Source organism: Hyla sarda, chromosome 5, assembly GCF_029499605.1.
Source record: "Hyla sarda isolate aHylSar1 chromosome 5, aHylSar1.hap1, whole genome shotgun sequence".
Classification (NCBI taxonomy): Eukaryota; Metazoa; Chordata; class Amphibia; order Anura; family Hylidae; genus Hyla; species Hyla sarda.
In genome coordinates, this window is record NC_079193.1 from 227,943,703 (window position 1) to 227,969,520 (window position 25,818).

The following is a 25,818-nucleotide window of genomic DNA, read 5'->3' on the forward strand; positions in this document are numbered from 1 at the left end:
TGGCCGCCATGGTCACCACCCATCTTGAAAAGTTTCCCCCCCTCACATAAACTAATGTGCCAGAAACAGGAAGTTAATATCACCAACCATTCCCATTTTATTAAGGTGTATCCATATAAATGGCTCACCCTGTGTAAGGTAAAGAATGAGGCTGCATTCTCATATGCCAATAAATGCATGAATCAAAAACCACTCCCCCCCCCCCCCCCCCCCCCCCCCACACATTCACCAATGGTCACGATATGTTGCCAATAAACCCAGCATCACCACGCAGCCACTGGCAAATGAATGGGTGAGGGTTTTTTTTAAAAAAAATTTATTTGTACATAAAATATTAGGTATGACAATATGAAATCTTTAGCAAAATCCAAGGAGCCATGTTTGTGGTTGATTATTAATAAAGGGTCATACCTCCCTCCCAGCTTTCTTACCTCCCTCCCAGCTTTCTTACCTCCCTCGTTCCTGCACTACCACTGGTGTAACTGAGCTCCGCTCCCAACTTTCCGGCGCTTCTGGAGTCACACACCAGCTCAGCCAATCAGCATCTGAGGCGGGACATCGCTTCAGCCCATTATGAACGGGCGTGTTACGTCACGTCACCAAGTGTGAAAGTTTTGGGGATCGGAGCTCCGTTATAGCAGCAACATGGTAATGAGGAAGGTATGAGAGCATTGTGTGTTTTTATTTAATTTTTTTATAAAATTTTCGTTTAACCCCTTAAGAACAATGGACGTACTCCTACCCCCCGTTTCGGAGTCCTTAAGGACCGAGGACGTAGGAGTACGTCCTGTCCATTCCCGGCCCCCCGCCGCTAGCCGGAGGGGAGCCGGTGCCCGATGCCTGCTGAAATCGTTCAGCATGCATCGCGGCATATCGCCCAGGGGGGTCATGATGACCCTCATGTCGGCGATGGCCGCAGATCGCTGAACAATTCAGCCCAGCGATCTGCGGCGGATTCCGGGTCAATCGGGTCTCCGGTGACCCGGAATAACTGGCTTATCGGGGCCGTCTCTGAAGGGCCCCGAACAGCCATAGCCAGCAGGGGTTAGGTGGCACTAGTGCCACCTCACGATCGCCCTGATAAACCGGCCGACCAATCAGGGCACCTGCTGCGGGTGTCACTCCCGCAACCCGCTCCGCCCCTCTTCCAGAGGACGTGAGCGGGTGCGAGAAGAAGACCCCGGGAGCTGGGGATCCCGATCCCCGGCATCAATGTTGGGATCGGGGCCCCAGGAGCGGTGGCGAGGGACTGACCTGCAGCGTGGATCAGGAGTTGGAGCTGAGTGACAGCCTCCTGCTGTTGCTTAGCAACAGCTCCCAGCATGCAAAAAGGGCATGCTGGGAGCTGTAGTTTTGCAACAGCTGGAGGCACATTTTTTCTATGGAAAAGTGTACCTTCAGCTGTTGTATAACTACAACTCCCAGCTTGCACAATCAGCTAAAGTGCATGCTGGGAGTTGTAGTGGTGCATCTGCTGAAGGCACACTGGTTGCAAAACACTGAGTTTGTTACCAAACCCGGTGTTTCACAACCAGGGTGCCTCCAGCTGTTGCAAAACTACAACTCCCAGCATGCACTGATAGACCGTACATGCTGGGAGTTGTAGTTTTGCAACAGCTGGATGTTTCTCCCCCCCCCCCCCCCCCAATGTGAATGTACAGGGTACACTCATATGGGCGGAGGTTTACAGTAAGTATCCGGCTGCAAGTTTGAGAGCTGCCACAGCTCATACTGCCAGCAGGAAACTACTGTGAACCCCCGCCCGTGCGACTGTACCCTAAAAACACTACATTACACTACACTAACACAAAATAAAAACACTAAAAAAAAAACACTACATATACACTTGCCCCTACACAGCCCCCCTCCCCTCCCCAATAAAAATGAAAAACGTCTGGTACGCCACTGTTTCCAAAACGGAGCCTCCGACTGTTGCAAAACAACTACTCCCAGTATTGCCAGATAACCACTGACTGTCCAGGCATGCTGGGAGTTTTACAACAGCTGGAGGCAACCTGTTTGGGAATCACTGGCGTAGAATACCCCCTATGTCCACCCCTATGCAAATCCCTAATTTAGGCCTCAAATGCGCATGGCGCTCTTTCACTTTGGAGCCCTGTAGTATTTCACGGCAACAGTTTAGGGTCACATATGGGGTATCGCCGTACTCGGGCGAAATTGTGTTACAAATTTTGGGGGGTATTTTCTGCTATTACCCTTTTTTTTTAAAAATGTGAATTTTTTTTTTTTTTTTTTACATATGCAAAAGTCGTGAAACACCTGTGGGGTATAAAGGTTCACATTACCCCTTGTTACGTTCCCCGAGGGGTCTTGTTTCCAAAAGGGTATGCCATGTGTGTTTTTTTATTTTTTTTTTATTTTTTGCTGTCCTGGCACCAGAAGGGCTTCCTAAAGGTGACATGCCCCCCAAAAACCATTTGCCGCTCCTTCCCTTCTGAGCCCTCTACTGCGCCCGCCGAACAATTAACATAGACATATGAGGTATGTCCTTACTCGGGAGAAATTGTATTTCAAATACAAGTAAAAATGTTCTCCTTTTTACCCCTTGCAAAAAATAAAAAATTGGGTCTACAAGAACATGCGAGTGTAAAAAATTAAGATTTTGAATTTTCTCCTTCACTTTGCTGCTATTCCTGTGAAACACCTAAAGGGTTAATACACTTACTGAATGTCATTTTGAATACTTTGGGGGTGCAGTTTTTATAATGAGGTCATTTGTGGGGTATTTATAATATGAAGACCCTTCAAATCCACTTCAAAACTGAACTGGTCACTGAAAAATAGTGAGTTTGAAATTTTTTTGAAAATATCAAATTTGCTGCTGAACTTTGAAGCCCTCTGGTGTCTTCCAAAAGTAAAAACTCATAAATTTTATGATGCAAACATAAAGTAGACATATTGTATATATGAACCAAAAGTTTCTTTTATTTTGAATATCCATTTTCCTTACAAGCAGAGTGCTTCAAAGTTAGAAAATGAAAATTTTCATTTTTTTACATCAAATTTTGGGATTTTTCACCAAGAAAGGATGCAAGTTACCATAAAATGTTACCACTATGTTAAAGTAGAATATGTCACGAAAAAACAATCTTGGAATCAGAATGATAAGTAAAAGCATTCCAGAGTTATTAATGTTTAAAGTGACAGTGGTCAGATTTGCAAAAAACACTCTGGTCCTTAAGGTGTAAAATGGCCTGGTCCTTAAGGGGTTAATTGCATCATTTCTTGGTTAAAAACTCAAATGTCATGAAAATTTTGAAATGTTATCATTTTTCTAACTTTAAAACTCTCTGCTTGTAAGGGAAATGGGTATACCAAATAAATTATGTATTGATTCAGATATACATGTCTACTTTATGGTGGCATCATAAAGTTGACATGGTTTTTACTTTTTGTAGTCATTGAGGGCTTCAATGTATAGCAGCAATTTTCCAAATTTTCACGGAAAATTAAAAATCTGAATTTTTCAGGGACAAGTTAAGTTTGAAGTGGATTTGAGGGGGCTTTCTTAGGGCTCCCCCATAAATGACAATATTATAGTAACTGCACCCCTTAAAGTTTTCAAATTTGACATTCAGAAAGTTTAACCCTTTAGGTGTTTAACAGGAATAGCAGCAAGGTGGAGGAAAAAAATCGAAATCTGCTTTTTTTACGCTAACATGTTCTTGTAGCCCCATTTTTTTTTTCATTTTCACAAGGGGTATACGGAGAACCCCCCCCCCCCCCCAAATTTGTAACCCAATTTCTCTTGAGTATGGAAATACCTCATATATTGACGTAAAGTTCTCTACGGACTCGCAATATGGCTCAAGAGGGAAAGAGCAACTGTAGGATTTTGGAGAGTGAATTTTGCTGTCATGAATTTAACCCCTTAAGGACCAGGCCATTTTATACCTTAAGGACCGGAGCGTTTTTTGCACGTCTGACCACTGTCACTTTAAACATTAATAACTCTGGAATGCTTTTAGTTATCATTCTGATTCCGAGATTGTTTTTTCGTGACATATTCTACTTTAACTTAGTGGTAAAATTTTATGGTAACTTGCATCCTTTCTTGGTGAAAAATCCCAAAATTTGATGAAAAAAATGAAAATTTTGCATTTTTCTAACTTTGAAGCTCTCTGCTTGTAAGGAAAATGGATATTCAAAATATATTTTTTTGGGGTTCACATATACAATATGTCTACTTTATGTTTGCATCATAAAATTTATGAGTTTTTACTTTTGGAAGACACCAGAGGGCTTCAAAGTTCAGTAGCAATTTTGAAATTTTTCACAAAATTTTCAAACTCACTATTTTTCAGGGACCAGTTCAGTTTTGAAGTGGATTTGAAGGGTCTTCATATTAGAAATACCCCATAAAAGACCCCATTATAAAAACTACACCCCCTAAAGTATTCAAAAAAACATTCAGTAAGTGTATTAACCCTTTAGGTGTTTCACAGGAATAGCAGCAAAGTGAAGGAGAAAATTCAAAATCTTAATTTTTTACACTCGCATGTTCTTGTAGACCCAATTTTTGAATTTTTGTAAGGGGTAAAAAGGAGAAAATGTTTACTTGTATTTGAAACCCAATTTCTCTAGAGTAAGGACATACCTCATATGTCTATGTTAATTGTTCGGCAGGCGCAGTAGAGGGCTCAGAAGGGAAGGAGCGACAAATGGTTTTTGGGGGGCATGCCGCATTTAGGAAGCCCCTATGGTGCCAGGACAGCAAAAAAAAAACACATGGCATACCATTTTGGAAACTAGACCCCTCGGGGAACGTAACAAGGGGTAATGTGAACCTTAATACCCTACAGGTGTTTCACGACTTTTGCATATGTAAAAAAATATATATTTTTTTTTTTACCTAAAATGCTTGGTTTCCCAAAATTTTTACAATTTTAAAAAGGGTTATAGCAGAAAATACCCCCCAAAATTTGAAGCCCAATTTCTCCCGATTAAGAAAACACCCCATATGGGTGTGAAAAGTGCTCTCCTGGCGCACTACAGGTCTCAGAAGAGAAGGAGTCACATTTGGCTTTTTGAAAGCGAATTTTGCTCTGGGGGCATGCCGCATTTAGGAAGCCCCTATGGTGCCAGGACAGCAAAAAAAAAAACACATGGCATACCATTTTGGAAACTAGACCCCTCGGGGAACGTAACAAGGGGTAATTTGAACCTTAATACCCTACAGGTGTTTCACGACTTTTGCATATGTAAAAAAATATATATTTTTTTTTTACCTAAAATGCTTGTTTTCCCAAAAATTTTACATTTTTTAAAAGGGTAATAGCAGAAAATACCCCCCAAAATTTGAAGCCCAATTTCTCCCGAGTACGGCGATACCCCATATGTGGCCCTAAACTGTTGCCTTGAAATACGACAGCGCTCCAAAGTGAGAGCGCCATGCGCATTTGAGGCCTAAATTAGGGACTTGCATAGGGGTGGACATAGGGGTATTCTACGCCAGTGATTCCCAAACAGGGTGCCTCCAGCTGTTGTAAAACTCCCAGCATGTCTGGACAGTCAACGGCTATCTGGCAATACTGGGAGTAGTTGTTTTGCAACAGCTGGAGGCTCCGTTTTGGAAACAGTGGCGTACCAGACGTTTTTCATTTTTATTGGGGAGGGGAGGGGGGCTGTGTAGGGGTATGTGTATATGTAGTGTTTTTTACTTTTTTTATTTTATTTTGTGTTAGTGTAGTGTAGTGTTTTTAGGGTACAGTCGCACGGGCGGGGGGTTCACAGTAGTTTCTCGCTGGCAGTTTGAGCTACGGCAGAAAATTTGACGCAGCTGAAACTTGCAGCCGGATACTTACTGTAATCCTCCGCCCATGTGAGTGTACCCTGTACGTTCACATTGGGGGGGGGGGGGGGGGGGGAACATCCAGCTGTTGCAAAACTACAACTCCCAGCATGTACGGTCTATCAGTGCATGCTGGGAGTTGTAGTTTTGCAACAGCTGGAGGCACACTGGTTGTGAAACACCGAGTTTGGTAACAAACTCAGTGTTTTGCAACCAGTGTGCCTTCAGCTGTTGCAAAAGCTACAACCCCCAGCATGTACGGACAGCGGAAGGGCATGCTGGGTGTTGTAGTTATGCAACAGCTGGAGGCATACTACTTTGGCTGGGGATGCTGGGGATTGTAGTTATGCAATAGCTGGAGACACACTGGTTTGCTACTTAACTCAGTGTGCCTTCAGCTGTTGCAAAACTTCAACTCTCAGCAGTCACCGACAGCCAACGGGCATGCTGGGAGTTGTAGTTATGCAACCACCAGATGCACCACTACAACTCCCAGCATGCACTTTAGCTGATTGTGCAAGCTGGGAGTTGTAGTTACACAACAGCTGAAGGTACACTTTTCCATAGAAAGAATGTGCCTCCAGCTGTTGCAAAACTACAAGTCCCAGCATGCCCATAAGGGCATACTGGGAGTTGTGGTGGTCTGCCTCCTGCTGTTGCATAACTACAGCTCCCAGCATGCCCTTTTTGCATGCTGGGAGCTGTTGCTAAGCAACAGCAGGAGGCTGTCACTCACCTCCAACGATCCTCGCTGCAACCGGTCAGTCCCTCGTCGTCTCCGCCGCTGCTCCTGGGGCCCCGATCCCAACAGGGGCGCCGGGGATCGGGGTCCCCAGCACCCGGGGTGCACGTCCCGCACCCGCTCACGTCCTCCGGAAGAGGGGCGAAGCGGGTTGCGGGAGTGACACCCGCAGCAGGCGCCCTGATTGGTCGGCCGGTAATCCGGCCGACGAATCAGGGCGATCGTGAGGTGGCACCAGTGCCACCTCACCCCTGCTGGCTATGGCTGTTCGGGGCCGTCTCTGACGGCCCCGATCAGCCAATAATTCCGGGTCACTGGAGACCCGATTGACCCGGAATACGCCGCAGATCGCTGGACTGAATTGTCCAGCGATCTGCGGCCATCGCCGACATGGGGGGTCATAATGACCCCCCTGGACGATATGCCCCGATGCCTGCTGAACGATTTCAGCAGGCATCGGGGTCCGGCTCCGCTCCAGATGGTTGCGGGGGGCCGGTAAAACACATGACGTTCTCATACGTCATGTGTCCTTAAGGACTCGGAAATGGAGACGTATGAGAACGTCATGTGTCCTTAAGGGGTTAAGGGCCATGTTGCATTTAGGAAGCCCCATGGTGTCAGAACAGCAAAAAAAACTCCCCATGGCACTATTTGGGAAACTACACCCCTCGAGGAACATAACTAGGGGTATAGTGAGCCTTAACACCTTACAGGTGTTTGACAACTTTGCATCAAATTTTTCATTTTCACAAGACGCGTAATAGGAGAAAATGCCCCCCCCCCAAATTTTAAACTGAGTATGGAAATACCCCATATGTGGATGTTAAGTGCTCTGCTGGCGCACTACAATGCTCAGAAGAGAAGGAGCAAAATATTGGCTTGGGAAAGAGAATTTTGCTGAAATGGTTTTAGGGGGGCATGTTGCATTTCGAAAGTCCCCAGGGTGACAGAATAGCCAAAGAAAAAACGCATGGCACACTATTTTGGAAACTACACCCCTCAAGGAATGTAACAAGGGGTACACTGAGCCTTAACACCTCACAGGTGTTTGACTAATTTGCATTGAAGTTGGACATGAAAATGAAAAATTTTATTTTTAACAAAATTGCTGGTGTTACCCCAAATTTTTCATTTTCACATGGGGTAATAGGAGAAAAAGACCTCCTAAATTTGAAGCCCAATTTCTCCTGAGTAAGGAAATACCCCATATGTCGACGTAAAGTATTCTGCTGGCACACTACAGGTCTCGGAACGAGCGCCATTGGGCTTTTGGATAGAGAATTTGGCTGGAATTGAAGTCTGAGGCCATGTGCATTTACAAAGCCCCCATTGTGCCAGAACAGCAGAACCCCCCCCCCCCCCCAATGTTACACCATTTTAGAAACTACACCCCTCAAGCAATGTAACAAGGGTTACAGATAGTACTTACACCTCTCAGGTTTTTTTTTTTTTTTTTTACACTTAAAATTGGGTAACACCAGCATTTATCATTTTCACAAGGGGTAATGGGAGAAATTGGGTTACACATTTTGGCGGGATTTTTATCCAGAGAATGGAAATACATCCACATATGGGGTAACGTGCTGGGCTGGCGCACAGCAAAGCTCAGAAGTCAGAGGTCTCCTTGCATTTGAGGCTTATGGCATATCAGTAGCTGATGGTTGCATATAGTCAGAGAAAAGTACAAAAACAAAACACCCACATGTTTGACACCATTACAGAAAGTACCCCCCCCCCCCCCCCCCATGAGAAAACGCTTCGCATTTGATGCCTATGTTTTTTACGGACCTAACTGACTGTTACATACATTCAGAGGAAAATAAAACAAAGGAACACCCTCATGTGATTCTATTAAAGACAGTATAGGGGGCATGTGGACATTTTGGAATGGATGAGTGTTCCCTAAATTTATTTTCCACAAATGGATGAAGTGTAGTTTGGGGAAAATGAAAACTGCAATTTTTTTTTACTACTTATATGCCAATTATGTTCCCAGAATGATGAATCAGAGTATAGCCAAAAGTAAATATTATTATGCTTGCCCCAAACCCTATGCTCTGAATAATCATTCTTAGAATGTGATGTGTGTGTGGCCGTCCCTATTCTGTTACCTCAAATGCGCACACCGCTCAGGTGAGGAGAGAGCACTGCACATTTGAGGCAACTTGCAAACCCCCAATGCTATTGACTCTGTGATCCATGACCCATTTTTGGGGGGGAAAATAGAGATGTTATCAGGGGTATTATGAAGGAGAGTTATTTATTTTGGGGAGGGGGGATTTTTGGGTTTAAAATTTGGAAGACAAAGTACTCTGGACTGGTACATTGGGTAAAATTATGGGAAATTGAGGGAAAAGGAATATAAATGTAGTACTACATGGAAGTGTGATACTCCCTGAAGCAATCCTTAACGCAGAGGCCCGGATGATCTGGGCAAGTGGTGGTGTCCTTCCGTATCCCCCTCCTGCGATACACTTTTTTTTTTTTTTTTTTCTACGATTGTCCCTTCTTTACAGTGTGGGGTTCCTCACTTTGAAAGTGTTGGCAGGGGATGATCCGGGCGCCTCCAGTTCCAGAGGTGCTCTGGCCTGCTCTTTGCCGGTCATCAAAGATTAGGGCCTTTAGAACTTCCTCTTGGAACTGCAGGAGTTTCCCTGTAAGTAAACAAGTTTGAGTAATATGCACCAAAATCTCCCTTGTGTCAAAGGAATGTCCCTGTGTTGCCAGAATACTGGGACAGTACAAAAGATTTGTACATGGCAACCTGTACCATGTAGACCCCAACTTTTTTGTACCATGTCTGTGTTTTCCGGATGGCGTTATATGGCTTGAGAACTTGATCAGAGAGATCAACTTCCCCCCCCCATATACCAATTGTAATCCAGCAAAAAATCGTCTTGAGGGCCGTTCCCACGGTACCTCGCACAGGGACAGGGGTGCTGCCGTTACCATGAATTGTGGTCAGCCTAACCCCTTAAGGCAGGAGTGTCAAACTCAAATTCATCGGGGGCCGCATCAGCAGTTTGGTCACCCTCAAAGGGCCGGTTGTATCTGTAGGACACCCCCCCCCCCCCCACATACCGTATATCCTGGTGTATAAGACGACTGGGTGTACAAGACGACCCCCAACTTTTACAGTTAAAATGTAGAGTTTTGGATATACTCGCCATATAAGACTACCCTTCCTACCGCAATGTACAGTACCTTTGTAGTTCCCCCCCCCCCCCCCACATTAGGTAGGCAGCATGTTCCCCCCACATTAGGTAGGCAGCATGTTCCCCCCACATTAGGTAGGCAGCGTGGTTCCCCCCCACATTAGGTAGGCAGCGTGGTTCCCCCCACATTAGGTAGGCAGCGTGGTTCCCCCCACATTAGGTAGGCAGCGTGGTTCCCCCCACATTAGGTAGGCAGCGTGGTGCCCCCACATTAGGTAGGCAGCACCCCCCTCCCTCCCCACAGACATACGGCTGGAGGCTTTATGTCTGTGTGCTGCCCCCACTGTGATCCGGTCACTGCTCCTTCGGCCCGGGCTCACAATCTACTGCTATGGCCTATGGACCATAGCAGTAGGTGCCAGGACCGGTCGAGTGGTGACCAGAACGCTGATGAAAACGCGCCACCGGTCACTTACAAGGCCCCGGCCGGCGAGCGTCCTGCGATGAACCTGCTCTCCTCCTGGTCCTCCCGCATCTCTATGGTTGTACGCACGGTACGTCACTGACGTCCCGTGCGTACAACCATAGAGGCGGAGGACCGAAGGAGGATTGCTAGAGGGCAGACGTTCTCTGGCTTGTAGGCTGCCGCGCATGCGCTGAAGAGGCGGCTTTCTTGTGTCAAAAAAAGCGAGAATAAAAGGTGAAGGCTGGCGGCTACGCGGGCCACATGACTAGGTCTTGTGTTTGACACCCGTGCCTTAAGGACACAGGATTTTTCTGTTTTTTATTTTTTATTTTTTTCCTCCTTGCCTTTTAAAAATTAAAACTCTTAAAATTTTCCAGCACAGGTGAGATGTAGTCTGGCACTGTTCTATCCAGGTGCTATTCAACACTTCCCTCCACTAGTATAGAATCCTTAGTCCTGCAGTGTAATGTGGTGCACATATGAAAACTGACAAGTTCATAGGATACCGCAAACAGAAAATATCGCAATCACCGGTACTGCTAATTCTTCTGAGCAGTAAGAGGCTCTTATTTGTACACCCTGCTGATGTCTGTGTAAGTCTGTTCCCTACATGTGAGTAACGAAAATAAAGAAGAATTAGCAGTACTGGTGAGTTTGATATTTTCTCTTCTGTTTGCTAGGGATCGACCAATATGATTTTATTTATTTTATTTTTTTTTTAAGGGCCGATACCGATAATCTGTGGACTTTCAGGCCGATAACTTATACCGATATTCCGATATAAGTTATTGGCTATTCCCCCATGGCCCCAAAGAAGCCGCTGTAGATCATTGATTTAAAGGGGATGCTTTAAATCAATGAACTGCAGCGGCTTTTGTGGGGCCAGAGGCTTCCGACGCCTGCCCGCCCCTTGCCTTTCCTGGAGTCCTCCTGAGTCCAACCACCGCCGCTGAACCCCCCCCCCCCCCTCGCCCGCTACATCCTCTGGCCAGAGACCGCCGCCCGCTTTTCTCCCCTGCCGGTCCTTAGTCCAACCACCGCCGCTGCCCCATTGCCTCCCCCATCCCCGGTTTTATAATTACCTGTTCCCGGGGTCCGCACTACTTCTGGCTCCGGCGTTGTCCTGAGCTGTCACTGTGCGCACTGACGGTGACGTCGCGTTGAGGATGTCGCACTTCACTGCACAGCAATAACTCAGGACGCCGCAGGAGCCAGAAGTAGCGCTGACCCCGGGAACAGGTAATTTTAAAACCGGGGATGGGGGAGGCAATGGGGCGGCGGCGGTCTCTGGCCGGTGAGGTGGGGGGTGGGACATTATCGGATTATCGGCAAGGTAATTGCCGATACCGATAACTCCCAGAATCGTGAATATCGGCCGATAATATCGGCCAAACCGAAAATCAGTCAATCCCTACTGTTTGCCTTTCAATTTTGCGCCAAAAATTCCATATTATGGCTTATCTTTTGCACCACCAATGCTACTTGGCAGTGACCTTTAGTCATTTTGCCAAAAAATCCATGGTGAAATGGAAAAAAAATTGTGTGACAAAATTGAAAGAAAAATGCCATTTTTGGTAAATTTTGGGGGCTTCGGTTTCCACGCAGGGCATTTTTTTTGGTAAAAATTACACCTTATCTTCTGTAGGTCCATACAGTTAAAATGATATTCTACTTATATAGGTTTGATTTTGTCTTACCTCTAGAAAAAAATCATAACTACATGCATGCTAATTTTTTTCAGCATAATGCAAACATTGTGTGGGAAAACTTTATTGGTGTGTTTGTTGCATGTGGTGTTTTACTACCTACCCTAACGCACCACCTAACAGAACAAAAATATAAAATAAAACAAAGCCAAAAAAGTTTTGTTAAAAAGACTTCTAGCGTAAAAAGCCCTGCGCCAGAAAAAAAAGTGTTTACCCAATCAGTGGTGTGCACACTGATTAGCGGTTGGTGGTGGCAGGGGGAGCAGAAGTCAGTGGGGGGTCCGGCCACTCAGCCCAGAACAGTGGCTAGTGGCACGATCACAGACCCCCACATCAATTAGCAGGTGCTGAAGGTAATTTATGCAACTGTCCAGTAATGTGTTGTCAGCCACTGCTATTGTGTAGCAGTGTTCTATTTCTGTGCAGGAAATATTTCTTTAACTGTAATAAGGCTGGACCCAAAATTACTCGCTGGCTGGCCTGACATGATTGCCAATCGGGAAGCCAAAATACAGATGAACTGATCTGTATGAAGCATTTATCAGACTTGGTCAGACATTTGTACATGCAATTGCTCTTCAATCCAGGTTTGCACTTCTGGATTTGGGGATTTTCTGCCAGTCTTGTCTGCAGATCCTCCTAAGTTCTGTCAGGTTGGATGGGGACCATTGGCTGAAGCCATTTTCAGGTCTCTCCATTGATGTTTTAATAGGGCTTTACTGTAGGGATAGTACTGGGCAGGTGATGAGCCTGGTTCCCTCCAAATGTAATGCTTAGAAGACCCAAAAGTCCAGTTTTGGTTTTAAAAGACCAGAGAATCTTTTTTTTTTTTTTTGTCACAGTCTGAGAGACTTAGGGTATGTTCAGACAGCAAAATGTCTGTATGGAATTCCACATAAATATTCCACACAGACATTCGGCAGCAGCAAAGACCCATGGACTTCAATGGGATTCTGCTGCTCTGTTCACAGGAAAGAATTTCTGCAGCAGCAACATCTGCCACGGAAATCCTGATTCTGGCATCCGCAAAGACATTGAACCTGTCCAATGTTTTTGCTGTTTCTGCTCGTCAATGCGGTTCAGAGCAGAATCCGCAAAAGCATTGAACAGATGAGACTGCCCATTTCCGAGTGGTCTTAGCACAGGCATGTTCTGGAAATTTGCAAATTCCCGTAGCAACCCGTTCCTGACACAGACAGAGGTGTCAGCAGAGAGCACTGTGGTCAGACTGAAAAGAACTTCACAACTTTCTCTGGAACATACAGCAGCTAAGTAAAGGAAGGAGTAAGATTTTTGTAATAGAAGTAATTTACAAATTTGTTTAACTTTCTAGCACCAGTTGATGTGAATTTTTCCCCCCCACCGGAGTACCCCATTAACCCCTTAACGGCCAAGTACGTATATTTACGGCCTTGTCCGGCTCCCGCGATATAACGCGGGGTCACGCGTTATATGATGACAGACGCCGGGATCCTCGGCACGGAGGCACAGGAAGCCGCAGATACTAGCCGGCTCCCCGCCACTGCGGGTGGTGCTCCGTCCGTCCCTGACCAGGCAAGGAATCGTATGTGTATATGTGTTTTCCTAGGTATATCTAACTGTTGTGAACGGACCTGTGAGTAACTCTAAACAATTTTAGACATCCTCTATGAATTTGAAAGACCTATAATCATACTAAAACGAGGTATGGTATATGTTTTATTTACAGGTATGAAGGAGACGTGGCCCTGACTGGATATTTGGTCCTATATGCCTGTGTTCGGACTATAAAACTGTTACCTATACATCATGCATACTGGTTTACCCTTTAATAATTATCGTGGTATACATCTATATCTCGCCTGAGGACGTCACACATCTGTGATAGAAACGCGTTGAGAGTTTAATTTATAAATTATAAATCCACTGATTGAGCAATACAGTCTTGAATGAATGGCTGATGAGTGAAGCCTGATTGTTTGCAATATTTTACCGCTTGGGCAAAAACGTAGTTCAAGTGGACATTTTTGGAGGTGATCTAAACTCTGGATTGGTCGAGCAATAGGATTCACCTAAATGCTTGGTTATAGGTTGCTATAGGCAACGACCTAACATAATACTGACAAACCTGGTCAGTTTTAAGCATTATTTTTTCGTTTTTGGTGAGAGGATATTCTAACACAGATTGGTGTGTTTTTATGTGGAACTAATAAGTTAAGTATTAGGCACTCCCCCCCCCCCCCCCCCCCCCCCCCTCTTAAGTAAAAATTCCTTTTTTACTTTATTTTTGACACTGTAGAGTCAGTCATTGGCGGATCCACAGCGTAAGATACGTTGCGGACCCATCCTGTGTGACCCTAACCTAAAGCTGAGTCACACATGGCTTTTACCATTCTTCAAATCTGTATCCAACTTCAAATCCATGGAGTTTCTAAAGCGAACTCCACAGGCGTGCCTGAGGCTTCACCATTCATTTCATCCTTACACATTGGCTGAAATCTAGTGTAAAAATCTTCTGCATTCCCTTGTGCATATATATAATGAGCATGCTGCAAATTTTACATGATTTTGCAACATGTTAATGTAAATCCCTATTAATGTGTATAGTTCTGTAATCTGCTACAGATAAGTGCTGTAAATTCCACACTGCAAAATTCACACTCCAGATACCGCCGATATTTCACAGCTTAAATTACTTAGTGTGGACTTTGCAGAGATCCATTGACCGCAATGGGATACTGCTGCATCGGAATATCTCTGCTCAATTCCACGGTGTAAACCTAGCCTGAGAGTTGGATCACACTGCACACATTCAGCTGGGGTATTCCAGGAATTTTTTTTTCATTTGACTATGCTACAGGGGCTGTAAAGTTAGTGTAGTTTATAATATAGTGTCTGTACCTGTGTATGACTGTTTTCTCACAATTCTTCTGTGATTTTCACCCCACTATTTATTTATTTTTACCAGCATACAAAATGACTGTTGTCTCTGATTTTTCCCAGATTGCAATGCGGCCGAGACCTGACTGACTAGTCAGCTGATGACAGGGAGCCGGTCTGCTTCAATGGGTGGAGGGATCAATCTGCAACTAATGCAACAGCTGTAGGCACCCTGATTGAAACGAAAGACCTATGGTTTTCAATGGGTGGGGTGGCTGATGTGTGGGAGGGAGGAAAATGGAATTGTGGGATTTGTAGTCAAAAAAAGAAAAGTCAAACAGGAATTACAAGTTCACAAACAGCTAGCCACAGTGTTATGGTAATCTCACAACATAGCCATTTAGCCCAAAGACAAGCACAGATCCTTCCTAATCATGTCCATTACTGTCTGCCAGGTATGTACTAAAATCACCTTACGGTGGAGAACCCCTTTAATTTTGCTGCGGTATTACACTTGCAGCAGAGTCCCATTGTTTTTAAAAGGATTCTGCCGCTCTGTGCAGACTGTTAAATTTCTGCAGCAGAACATGTTCAATCTTTGGGTAGTAGTCTGCCAGACTGCACCGCCATCTGAGATGCTGCATTTATTATAAGATACCGCCAATTGTTTCGTCAGCTCCTGCTGCAAACAGAATTCTGCTGGCTAAATGTCCGCATTGTGGACGAGCCCTTGGATCCCCGTTCTTTTCTTGCTCTGTCACATGCATTCCCTTGAAGTGCTAGTGACACATTGATACGTGCTCAAAGCAGACGCTAAATTTTTTGATTTTTCTTGCCTATTGTTTTCACATTTTGTTTTTAAGCCTCCTCCCCCATTAAAAACATATGAAATGTAAAAACAATATGCAACTCTTTATTTATTTTGTATTTTTTTTCCCCTGAAAAGTGACTTGCTGACAAAACAGCTAAGCAGACAGACATCAGTTTCTCATTATAGACTGAGAATGTTGCATGTTGGCACATTAGTTTCCTACTTGCAATGAAATACATCTGCTTCAGTCATTACGTATTAGTGTGTCTGCCTGCTCTCATGATTACTTTAAATTTCCATACAGCAAAGGGATTTTCTTTTTTTTTCTTTTTTTTTTCTTTTTTATTTTCTTATACATATAATAATAATTTTTTTTTTTTTTTTTTTTTTTTGTGGGGGTGGTTGGGGGACACTTTAGAAACTCTGCACACATTCTGCTGCTGAAGCTGTTATGCTATAGGATACAACATTGGGACCAATCCTTCCCTCATACCACCACTCATAATCTATTTTTGTTAAGCTTAACTGCTGCTCCTCTTGGAGTGAAAATATGGAGTGAAACTGCTCTATGTATGGTAAGAGAGAACTTCAATTTAGGCTGGTTTACCCTAAAGATGCTACATTTAAAGGGGATCACAGGGTGCCAATAAGTTAACACAGCAGCCATTTATCATATGAAAAAAAGGAAGAAAAACTAGAAATTTGAAAATGCTGTAATTTTTCTGATCTGCAAACTGGTAAATAAATAAGCCCCTCCCTAATAAATTAAATTGTCCCCTTTTTTCCAATTTACAAATAAAAAGAATGTAGAAAAATAAACCATATTCTGGTACAGGGGCGAACTGACACCACTCAAGGCCCCCGGACCAAATAAAGCAAGACTCCGCCACTGGCCCCACCTCTGCCCCGCCCCTGTTCCCATCCAATATGTATATGAATATTTGCCATAGAAAGGAATAGGGGGTGCAGTACGCTTCAGGCTATGGTGTACTTTGAGGGATGCCAATGCCAATCACCTTAACTGCACCAAGCGCTTTAAAACACTGAACTATCCTCCTCCTTTTTATGCCAGATTGGGATCTCGCTCTCTGATTCCCAGTTCGACTTGGCTCCAGCCTCCACTCGCCTTTAAAGGGGTACTCCGGTGGAAAACTTTTTTTTTTTTTTTATCAACTGGTGTCAAAAAGTTAAACATTTGGAAATTACTTCTATTCAAAATTCTTAATCCTTCCAGTACTTATTAGTGGCTGTGTACTGTGTAGGGAAAGTGGAAAATGTAGGGAAACCTTAGTAAATACCATGGAAAATAAATTGTAGGGAATTAAAACCCACAAAGAAACCTACACTCCACTCTTAGGCTGCTTTCACTCTATAAAATTCATCTGTTTTTAAAGATCCGTTTGATGTTCCGTTATGAAAACCCTGAAAATCGGCCATTAGACTATTATGGGATTTTCTAACTGACGTTTAATGGCTGATTTTCAGGGTTTTCATAACGGAACATCAAACGGATCTTTAAAACGGATTCATTTTATAGTGTAAAAGCAGCCTAGGTAAATAAGGGCCATAATGTTAATGATTCTGTACGGTGAATGGCCTAAACTATTTTTTTTGTCACATCCAATAGAAAATGGACTAAAGTGATCGAAAAGTCCCATTCAGCTCCATATATGGAAAAATAAGAAAGTTACTTGGGTCAAAAAAGGGCAATTTTTGGCTTTTTTTCTTAAAATAAAACGAAGACAAACATGCAAATATGGATATCTTAAATCGTATTGACCCACAAAAAAGAGTAAATGTCAGTTTTATCAAGTGCATGAAAACGTTGCTAAATTATTTAATTTTTTTTTTCTTTCAATTTAGTTTTTTTTTTTTTTTTGTAGTGGTTATATAAAGAACTTCAGCAATGTCCCATTTACTGGAATGTGACTATGAATTCAAACCTAACCAAATTAAAGAGATTGCCTTTTATTATGTAATATAAAAAAAACTGTTGATTCAACTGAGCTCCTAAAAAGACCTGCTTAATTTTAGTCATTCTTTCCCTTCCATGGATTAGCATTCAAACACCCAGAGTACCTTTTCATTTATTTTTTATTTTTTGTTTATATCTGTATTTACTATGTTTATATACTTGTTTAGTCCTTTAGTCATGAGCCTAGACCTCATAACATTAAAGATTGTATGTTGTTTTAATGTTAAAGATTTGGGGATAAGCTACAAAGCGTTTACTCTAAATGTTCTCCATGTGTTTTTTTTTATGGACAAATTGAGTAGCTTTTCCTTAAATACTTCCTCTGGTTTCAACTACACATCGGTGTAATAAGTGATAGTCATTTAGTTAACTGGGTTAATGCCAACCATGTTGGTATTTTCTTTTTAAGACCTGACATCAAAGTAAGAATTCAGTTCTGAAATGCAATTGCGTTCTGAGAGTATGTAAGTAGTTATTATACACATTGTACATTCCAGGGTAATACACTTGGGAATGCATGTTGAATCTCCTCTCGTCGGGACTCAGCCTGGTAGCCGGTTGCGGCGGTAGAACCGCGCAGCACTGCGTCGTCACCATTGGTGGCTAATGCATTGCTTGTGGAATACCGCTTAAAGAATGAACATGTTCTTTCTTTGGGCAGAACAATTCCGTCGCTGAAATTTCTTAGTGTGAACTGGTCTCGCGGAAGACCCATTCACACTGATGGTAACGTTCACTGTGGGGAATTCCACTTGTGGAATTCCGCAATATGAACATACCCTTTATAGGTAATTATCACAAAAGAGTGACAATATATCACTCTGCAGCCTACAGTTAAGCAATCATTTTGGAGCAAATGGAAATTTAAAGAGGCACTGTCATCATGAAAAACTTTTTATATTTTGTAGTACTACTGGTAAGATTTTTTTTTTTTTTAAATATATAAATTTATAAAAAAAAATTAAATTTTACTAAAAAATGTAAATTTTACTAAAAAATTTAAATTTTACTAAAAAATGTAAATAGCCGCCACTAGGGGTCATCTATCTTTATGAAGACAGACCACTCTGTATTTTGCAGCATACTGGATACCGTCCATAAATTGTGTTGGTATCCAGTATAGGAGAACACCATTGCACCACTACAGCCTTCAGCTGTTCTAAACCATAACTCCCTTAATGGGAGTTGTAGTTTTGCAACAGCGGGGGATACAATCTTTGTAAAACTCTGTTTTAGAGCTGTGTATTCTCCAGCTGTGTGCCTCCAGCTCTTGCAAAACTACAAAGGATGTGTGGGCATGCTGGGAGTTGTGGTTTTGCAACAGCTAAAGGCAACACTGCTCTAACACAGTGCTTTACAAACACTGCAGCTCCAGCTGTTGCAAAACTACAACTTCCAGCAAGCTTGAACAGCCAAAACTTTCTCTGACTCTTGAATGACAAAGAAGCTGATGATACATTCAGGAGTCTGTGAAAGCTGAATGAGGCTGGGTCCAAATCACATTTTAGGCAATACGCAACTGCATATGGCTGGGGGGGAGCTAAAACCGGGCGCTCCTGTATCCCTGCCATATGCGGCTCGTATGTAATGTATTTCAATGAGCCGACCGTAGACCACGGTTTTAGGTCCGGTGGGAAAACCGCATACGGGGCAAAAATGAGCCGACCGGAATCAGCGTTTCACTCCGGTCGGCTGATTTAAAATACATTACATACGGGGCACATACGGCAGAGATACGGGAGCGTCCGGTCTTAGCTCCCCCTAGGCATATGCAGTCCCGTATTGCCTAAAACTTGTGTACCCAGCCTGAAGCACACAGACAGCTATGTTGATTAGCATCCAGCTTTACTAGGAACAGATAGAACATGTATGCATAAAAACTACTGTGCAGTGATATGCAGGCTGCCAGGCTGCTCCCAGACTCAGAGCAGAGGCAAGAAGAAAAAGCAAGTGAGCAACATATAAATGCAATTTGCTAGGGATATATAGGTCCTAAACACACTAAAATATGTACATGATCAGTATTGGGTACTGAGTAATTTCACTTTTTTTTTGGCTTTATGACAGGTACGCTTTAAATTGGTTTTACTTTTATATGATTGACTTCTGTGAACTCTTTGCACAGATGCAGGTAAAAGGTCTGTTTCCCATCATCCTTAGTCAATACAGTACCAATGCATTTTCCTGACCATTTTGCTTTTGTGGTTGGATAGCATTGTTAGACCATATTCTTAAAACTTTACATCAGTGTCTCCATATTTCATCTTTCTTCCAGTACCAGAGTGATAAAGATGTTGACGGCTTAAGACAAGTATGGCTTCTGCTGGTAAAATCTGTCATCATGCCATCGTGAATGGCAATTCCACTCCTGGGGAATTGGCTCTTGAACCGTTGATTATGTGCAAGCTATGCCTGTGTGAACACCCTCTTAATATGATGACCACCCTTCGAGAATGCAGCTGCATCTTCTGCACAACGGTAAGAAGTTTGTTGCTCTAATTTTTGCTGTCAGATATTATGGGTTTGAAAGTTTTATTGGAGAAAAAAAAACAATAATTTGAGGATCTCAAAGTTAAAATTAGAATCTAACAAGTAGAAGAAATTCTGTTTAATTTTATTTATTTATTTTTACCTTAACCTTTTCTAAATACTAAAGTGCTGATATTAGCCATAGCCATATCAACCAAAAGGTGACACAAAAAGAATACCGAACTACAGTGCTGTTCTCTGTAAAATGTTGCCACTTTTTTTTATTTTTATTTTTTTATTTATTTTTTGTTCCTGAGGGGAATACATTTACTCTATTCCTCATAGGCCGCATTTCCCAATCTGGGTTACATGTAGGGGTGTTAATTGGCAAGAATCTGGCGATACGATACATATCACGATACACTTATGACGGTACAATATCCCGATTCTGTCTCAAAGACGATATTTTGCAATTTTTTTCGCATGAGGCTGTATGAGGGCTAATTTTTGCACCATGATCTGTTTTTTTTATCGGTACCATTTTGGTATTGATCTGACTTTTTATTCTCAACTTTTTTTTCTGGTCTGGGATATTATAAAAATTGCAATTCTGTGTTTTTTTTTTTTTTTTTACATTTATGTCATTTACCGTATGGGATACATAATGTTATATTTTATATTAGATACCAAATATGTTTATTTTTATGTTTACATGTTTTTACATAGGAATAGGGGGTGATTTGAACTTTAAATAGTGAAGGGGTTAATGTGTGTCTTTAACTTTTTATTGGAACATTTTTTTTTTTTTTTTACACTTTTAGTCCCTTAGGGGACTTTTTGGAGGAATCATTAGATTCCTCATATAGATCAATAGAGTTCTATTGAACTCCATTGATCTGTGTGCTCTGCGATCCATTGATAGAGCCTAGTCCAGCTAGAATCGATCAATGACAGAGCCGCGGGACAGCAGGGAACAGAGGTAAGCCCTACGACTACCTCTATAGTGGATCTCCCCCCCCCGGATCGTTCTGCTGGGGGGCAATCCACCCAACTAGCCCACCAGGGAGCATTCACAGGTCCTTTTAGACGCCGCTGTCAGCTTTGACAGCTGCAATCTAAAGGGTTAATAGCCGCATGCTGGCTATTAGCGGCGGCCCCTAGCTACTGAGAACATCCAGGGGCTGCAGAGTACGGCACGGTCTAGAGTCTGGAGCCCGCTCCATACAGACTGCTGAGCGCCGCAGCGCTTGTCGGGTCCGGCCCTGCTTCCCCCGAAACCGGGATAAGGGCCGGAGAAATTCCCAATTTGTTTTAGTGCTAATAGGGGACTATTACCTTAAATCATTTAATTTTAAACACTGAACAATGCTGGGCCATAGCACGGCATTAAAAAGTGTTATCTCAAAGGCATATAAGGCATATCGACACACGGTACAAGGTGTAAGTTTAAATTTTCAGGCAAAGTGGGAAAAAGATTTAGATATACATGTTCCCCCTGAGATTTGGGTTAAAATATATGCTTTACCTACAAATGTCTCATTGTGATTTACACTTGGAAAGTTCCTGTAAGTTACTGTACCGTTGGTACCGCACCCCAATATATATAGCAAAATGTATCCTAACAACAACATTTCGCCGCATTTTTGGAGATGTGAGAAAGAACGGGTCACTTACGCATATATATGGTGGACTTATCCACCAATGCAGCTGTTGTGGAAGGAAATTTAATACCCAATTAATTACTATACTAGGGAAACATATAAAATGGGACCCTGATGTTGCCCTTCTAAAAATAGGATTGGAAGCACTTACATATAGGGATAGACTGATAACCTTTCATTTATTATCAGTGGTCTGTACAGCAATAGCAAAAAGCTAGAAGCCACCTCATGCCCCAGGTATAACAGAAATTTTTATTTAAGTCAAGTGTGTACAATGGAGAGGTTAAAACTGAACGGAATAGAGAGCTTAACATCATGTGGTGCTAATAACATTTGGCACCATTGGGTATAAAAAATTAGATAAGACTGGTATAAATGAAAAGATGCAGAATCTTGGAACCGACAATTTCCGTAACACTCATTTCATCACTCGGGTGAATGGATGGATGTCTGACAGTCTGACTATCTAGGAAGAATTGCTTTCCCTTTCTTTTTTTGTATGCATTAATACCAGAGTTACAAATGAATGGTGGATGGTAAGTGAGAGCTTACTATAATTGAAGATAGTAATGTGTGAATGAATGAATGTTTCCCCTTTTTCTTTTCCCCCTTTTTGTTCTTTCCTCTTTTTCTTCTCCTTTATATTTCCCTTTCTTCTCTACTTTCACGACTTGAGTTGCCCTGTGCTTAAGCCAACTCCCCCCCCCCCCCCCCATATGTATCCTATAGAGATACATGGATGGGGGAATTTCAGACGCAGCATTATGCCGACTGCCGGGGTCCAGTACATGAGATCGCAGGGGGTCCCCAGTCGTCAGACTCCCTGCGATCTATCACTTACCCCTATAGGGGATAAATTATTTTGCACTACAGTATTCATTTAAGTAGGTTGTTCCCCCCCCCCCCCCTCCTTCAGGTTGGTATGTCCCTCTATCAGGTAGGGCCACCTGTGCTATTATATTCTCCCCCCCCCCCCCCCTCTCCGATGCCCCCTGGTCCATATTCCCCCCCCCCTTTTCAATGCTCTCTTTGCCATATTCCCACCTTCAATGCTCCCTGTGCCATATTTTCTTCCTCCCCTTCAATGCTCCCAGTGCCATTATATTTCAGCCCACCTCTTCCTCCCCCCCCCCCTCCTGTACCACATTATTCACTTATTTACCCAACCCCCCTCCCCTCTCTGATTACCTATTACCTGTCCTCTGCCCCCAATTGCGCTCCGTTATGTTGCTGGACCACATCCTCTGTCCGGACGGAGGTGAGCATCGCGAGTGACATAATCGCACACGCCTATGCCGGGACGCAGACATCCTGCATTGCTCACTATAGTCTGCAGGATACAGCTGGAGTTTAGTGATGGGGCAAGAATGATTACCCCATTATATATGAATTCCTAAGGCATTTAGCCCTGCTTGCCCGCAGCAGGGCTAAATGCCTGAAGAATTCACTTGCCCTGCATCCGGAACTGCATGTCCCGGGCATCAGGCAATATAATTTCCACATCCCTGTATAAGTACTATGCATATGTCCTATCTGCAGGTACGTTCTTGCGATTGGATGTGTGCATACCTCTTGATGATCTCCTGTGCGTGGGGGCACAGGAGATCTGAATTTTTGTGGAATTATGGAAATGTTGTCATGTGAACATAACCTTAAAGAGAGACATGCCAGATTTGAAAAATGGGGCTTGGCCATTAGGGTATAAATAGGTGGCGTTCTTAAAACGTACCTGTCAGATCACCCAAAAAAAAAACAACTATTCGGTTTCTCATCCTTTTCATGTACATATGCTTTTTTGTCTATGACCTTTATTTCTCTCAGAATTGGCTTTATTTTTGAATTACCTTAATGTTGTTGACCAGAAGCAGGGGGCGGGTCCCTTTTCTTCTCCTTAGGTGATAACCACTCCCCCTCCCTCACTCTCCTCAGTCACTGGTCTCGGGAGTGAGCATCTCTAACCCTTTCCTATCTTGTTTTCTGCTATACATACACACACGGTGTGCTTACAGCTTTTGCAAAACTACACTTCCCAGCATGCCCACACATCCTTTGAGTTGTAGTTTTGCAACAGCTGGAGGCATATGATTGGTAAAACTCAGATATACAGCAGTGTTGCTGCAGGCTGTGTTCCTCCTACTGTTGCAGAACTATAACTCCCGGCATGCCCACACATCATTTGGCTGTGCAGGCATGCTGGGAGTTGTAGTTTTGAAACAGCTGGAGGCATATGATTGTAGTCCCCCTGTATTAGATACACACACACACACACACACCATTTATTCATACACATGAACATTACCTAGACAACACAGATTTACACACATACATATATATATCCACACAAATATAAATACATGCAGGAACACTTAATTTTTAAACAAAAAATCCTCCATTCAGTCACCAGCTTCTCTCATCATCTGCTCACAGGCAGCAGTGTAATCCCACCCAGGGGTCAAGTCCTGGAAAAAAAAAGTGTGGGAACTCACCCAAGATTTCGAATATTCCCCCCCCCCCCCCCCCCAGTTTGCGCAAAAAAAAAAAAAAAAAAGAAAATGTCCAAGCTAATACTTGACATCATGCACAGTTCCAGGATTCTTACAGGCCACAGGCTTACAGCTGCCTACGGAGTAGAAGAGTAACATGCTGTAACAAACCTCCTCCTCATGTAATCACCTTACTACTGGGGTGACACACTGTAACAAACCTCCTCATGTAATCTCCTTACTACTGTGGGCAGCCTTTGCCTACCCCTGGGAAAAAGCTAATTTATTTATTTTTTTCCCAAAAGGCATAAACTGCTACAAAGTAGTAAAGGCACAATACCTGTCAATCACTCTTGGCTATTTAGCACTTGAATTAACTAAGGATCGACCAATATTGATATTTTTTTAGGATCGATACCGATAATTATTCCGGGAACAGGTAATTATAAGATGGGGGAGGCAATGGGGTGGCGGTGGCGGTCTCTGGCTGGGACGGGGCATTATCGGCAAGGTAATTGCCGATACCGATAATGTCCAAAATCGTGAATATCAGCCGATTAATATCGGCCAAACCAATCATCGGTCGATCCCTAGAATTAACCCCTTAACGACCGAGGACATAAATTTACGTCCTGGTGCTGTGGTGCTTAGCGCACTAGTATGTATATTTACATCCTGTACATGACCTTGAGCATTGATGATCGGATCATGCACGGCTTGTCCCAACTGCTGATCGCAGCCAGGGACCTGCTGGTAATGTCCGACATCCGCGATCGCGCGGATGTCTGCCATTAACCCCTCAGATGCTGTGATCAATACAGAAATATGGATGATCGGATCGCCCGCAGCGCTGCTGCGGCGATCCAATCATCCAGAACGGCAGACAGCGGTCAACTCACCTAGTGCTGGGCAGTATACCAGTTCATACCGAATACCGGTATGTTTTTCCAGCACGATATCAATTTTTCCTATACCGCAATACCAGTCGGGCCCCTCCCCCTCTCAAATGAATAACTGAATTATCAGCCGCAGCGGCTGTCCCCACATTGGGGAAATAATCATATGTTCTCCCCGTCCTCCTGGAGAGGAGGTCCACCGAGCAATGAGGTCCTTGGTGAAGGGATACCGCACTTGAACCTTCTATGTTTCCTGAAACTTCTTGTCAGGGTGCCTCCAGGCGGATACCAGCAGGGCGTAATCAGTTTAGTCACCAAGCAGTAGGAGGTGACCGAGAGGCAGAGAACAAAGACCAGTCTGAGGCAACCAGAACAAAAAATAACTGAACACACCCTCGGACAGGTAACCAAACACAGGAACACCAAAGAGAGGGCGGGAGCTGTGTCCCCCAATAGATCCTCTGAGAAAAGGATTTTACAGTAAGAACAAAAATCTCCTTTTCTCGATCGGCTCCATTGGGGGACACAGACCTTGGGACGTACCAAAGCCGTCCCTTGGGTGGGTAAGGAATCAGTCAGGTGAACGGCTGGACCACCGCCGCCTGCAACGCCTTACGGCCCAGAGTAGCATCAGCTGATGCATAAGTGTGAATCTGGTAAAACCTTGTGAAAGAGAGCAAAGACGACCACGTGGCCGCTTTACAGAACTGCGAGGCCGAAGCCACGAAGTGAAAGGCCCAGGATGCCCCGAAAAAATGGGCAGAATGAGCCAAAACCCCGATG

General features: G+C 43.5%; 1 protein-coding gene across 7 annotated transcripts in view; it reads left to right on the forward strand.

Annotated features, from left to right (window-relative positions):
* RNF144B (ring finger protein 144B) overlaps positions 1-25,818 on the forward strand; it is a 154,397-nt gene that overhangs the window by 64,070 nt on the left and 64,509 nt on the right. For 3 of the 7 annotated variants that reach the window (XM_056521269.1, XM_056521268.1, XM_056521264.1), the window contains exons 2-3: positions 19,594-19,657; positions 19,802-20,004. In XM_056521269.1, coding sequence (XP_056377244.1) covers positions 19,840-20,004 — 165 coding nt within the window. In that variant the 5' untranslated portion in view covers positions 19,594-19,657; positions 19,802-19,839. Of the gene's footprint in view, positions 1-19,593; positions 19,665-19,801; positions 20,005-25,818 lie in introns of all 7 variants that reach the window. The other 4 variants (XM_056521267.1, XM_056521265.1, XM_056521270.1 and 1 more) reach the window with 2 other exon arrangements.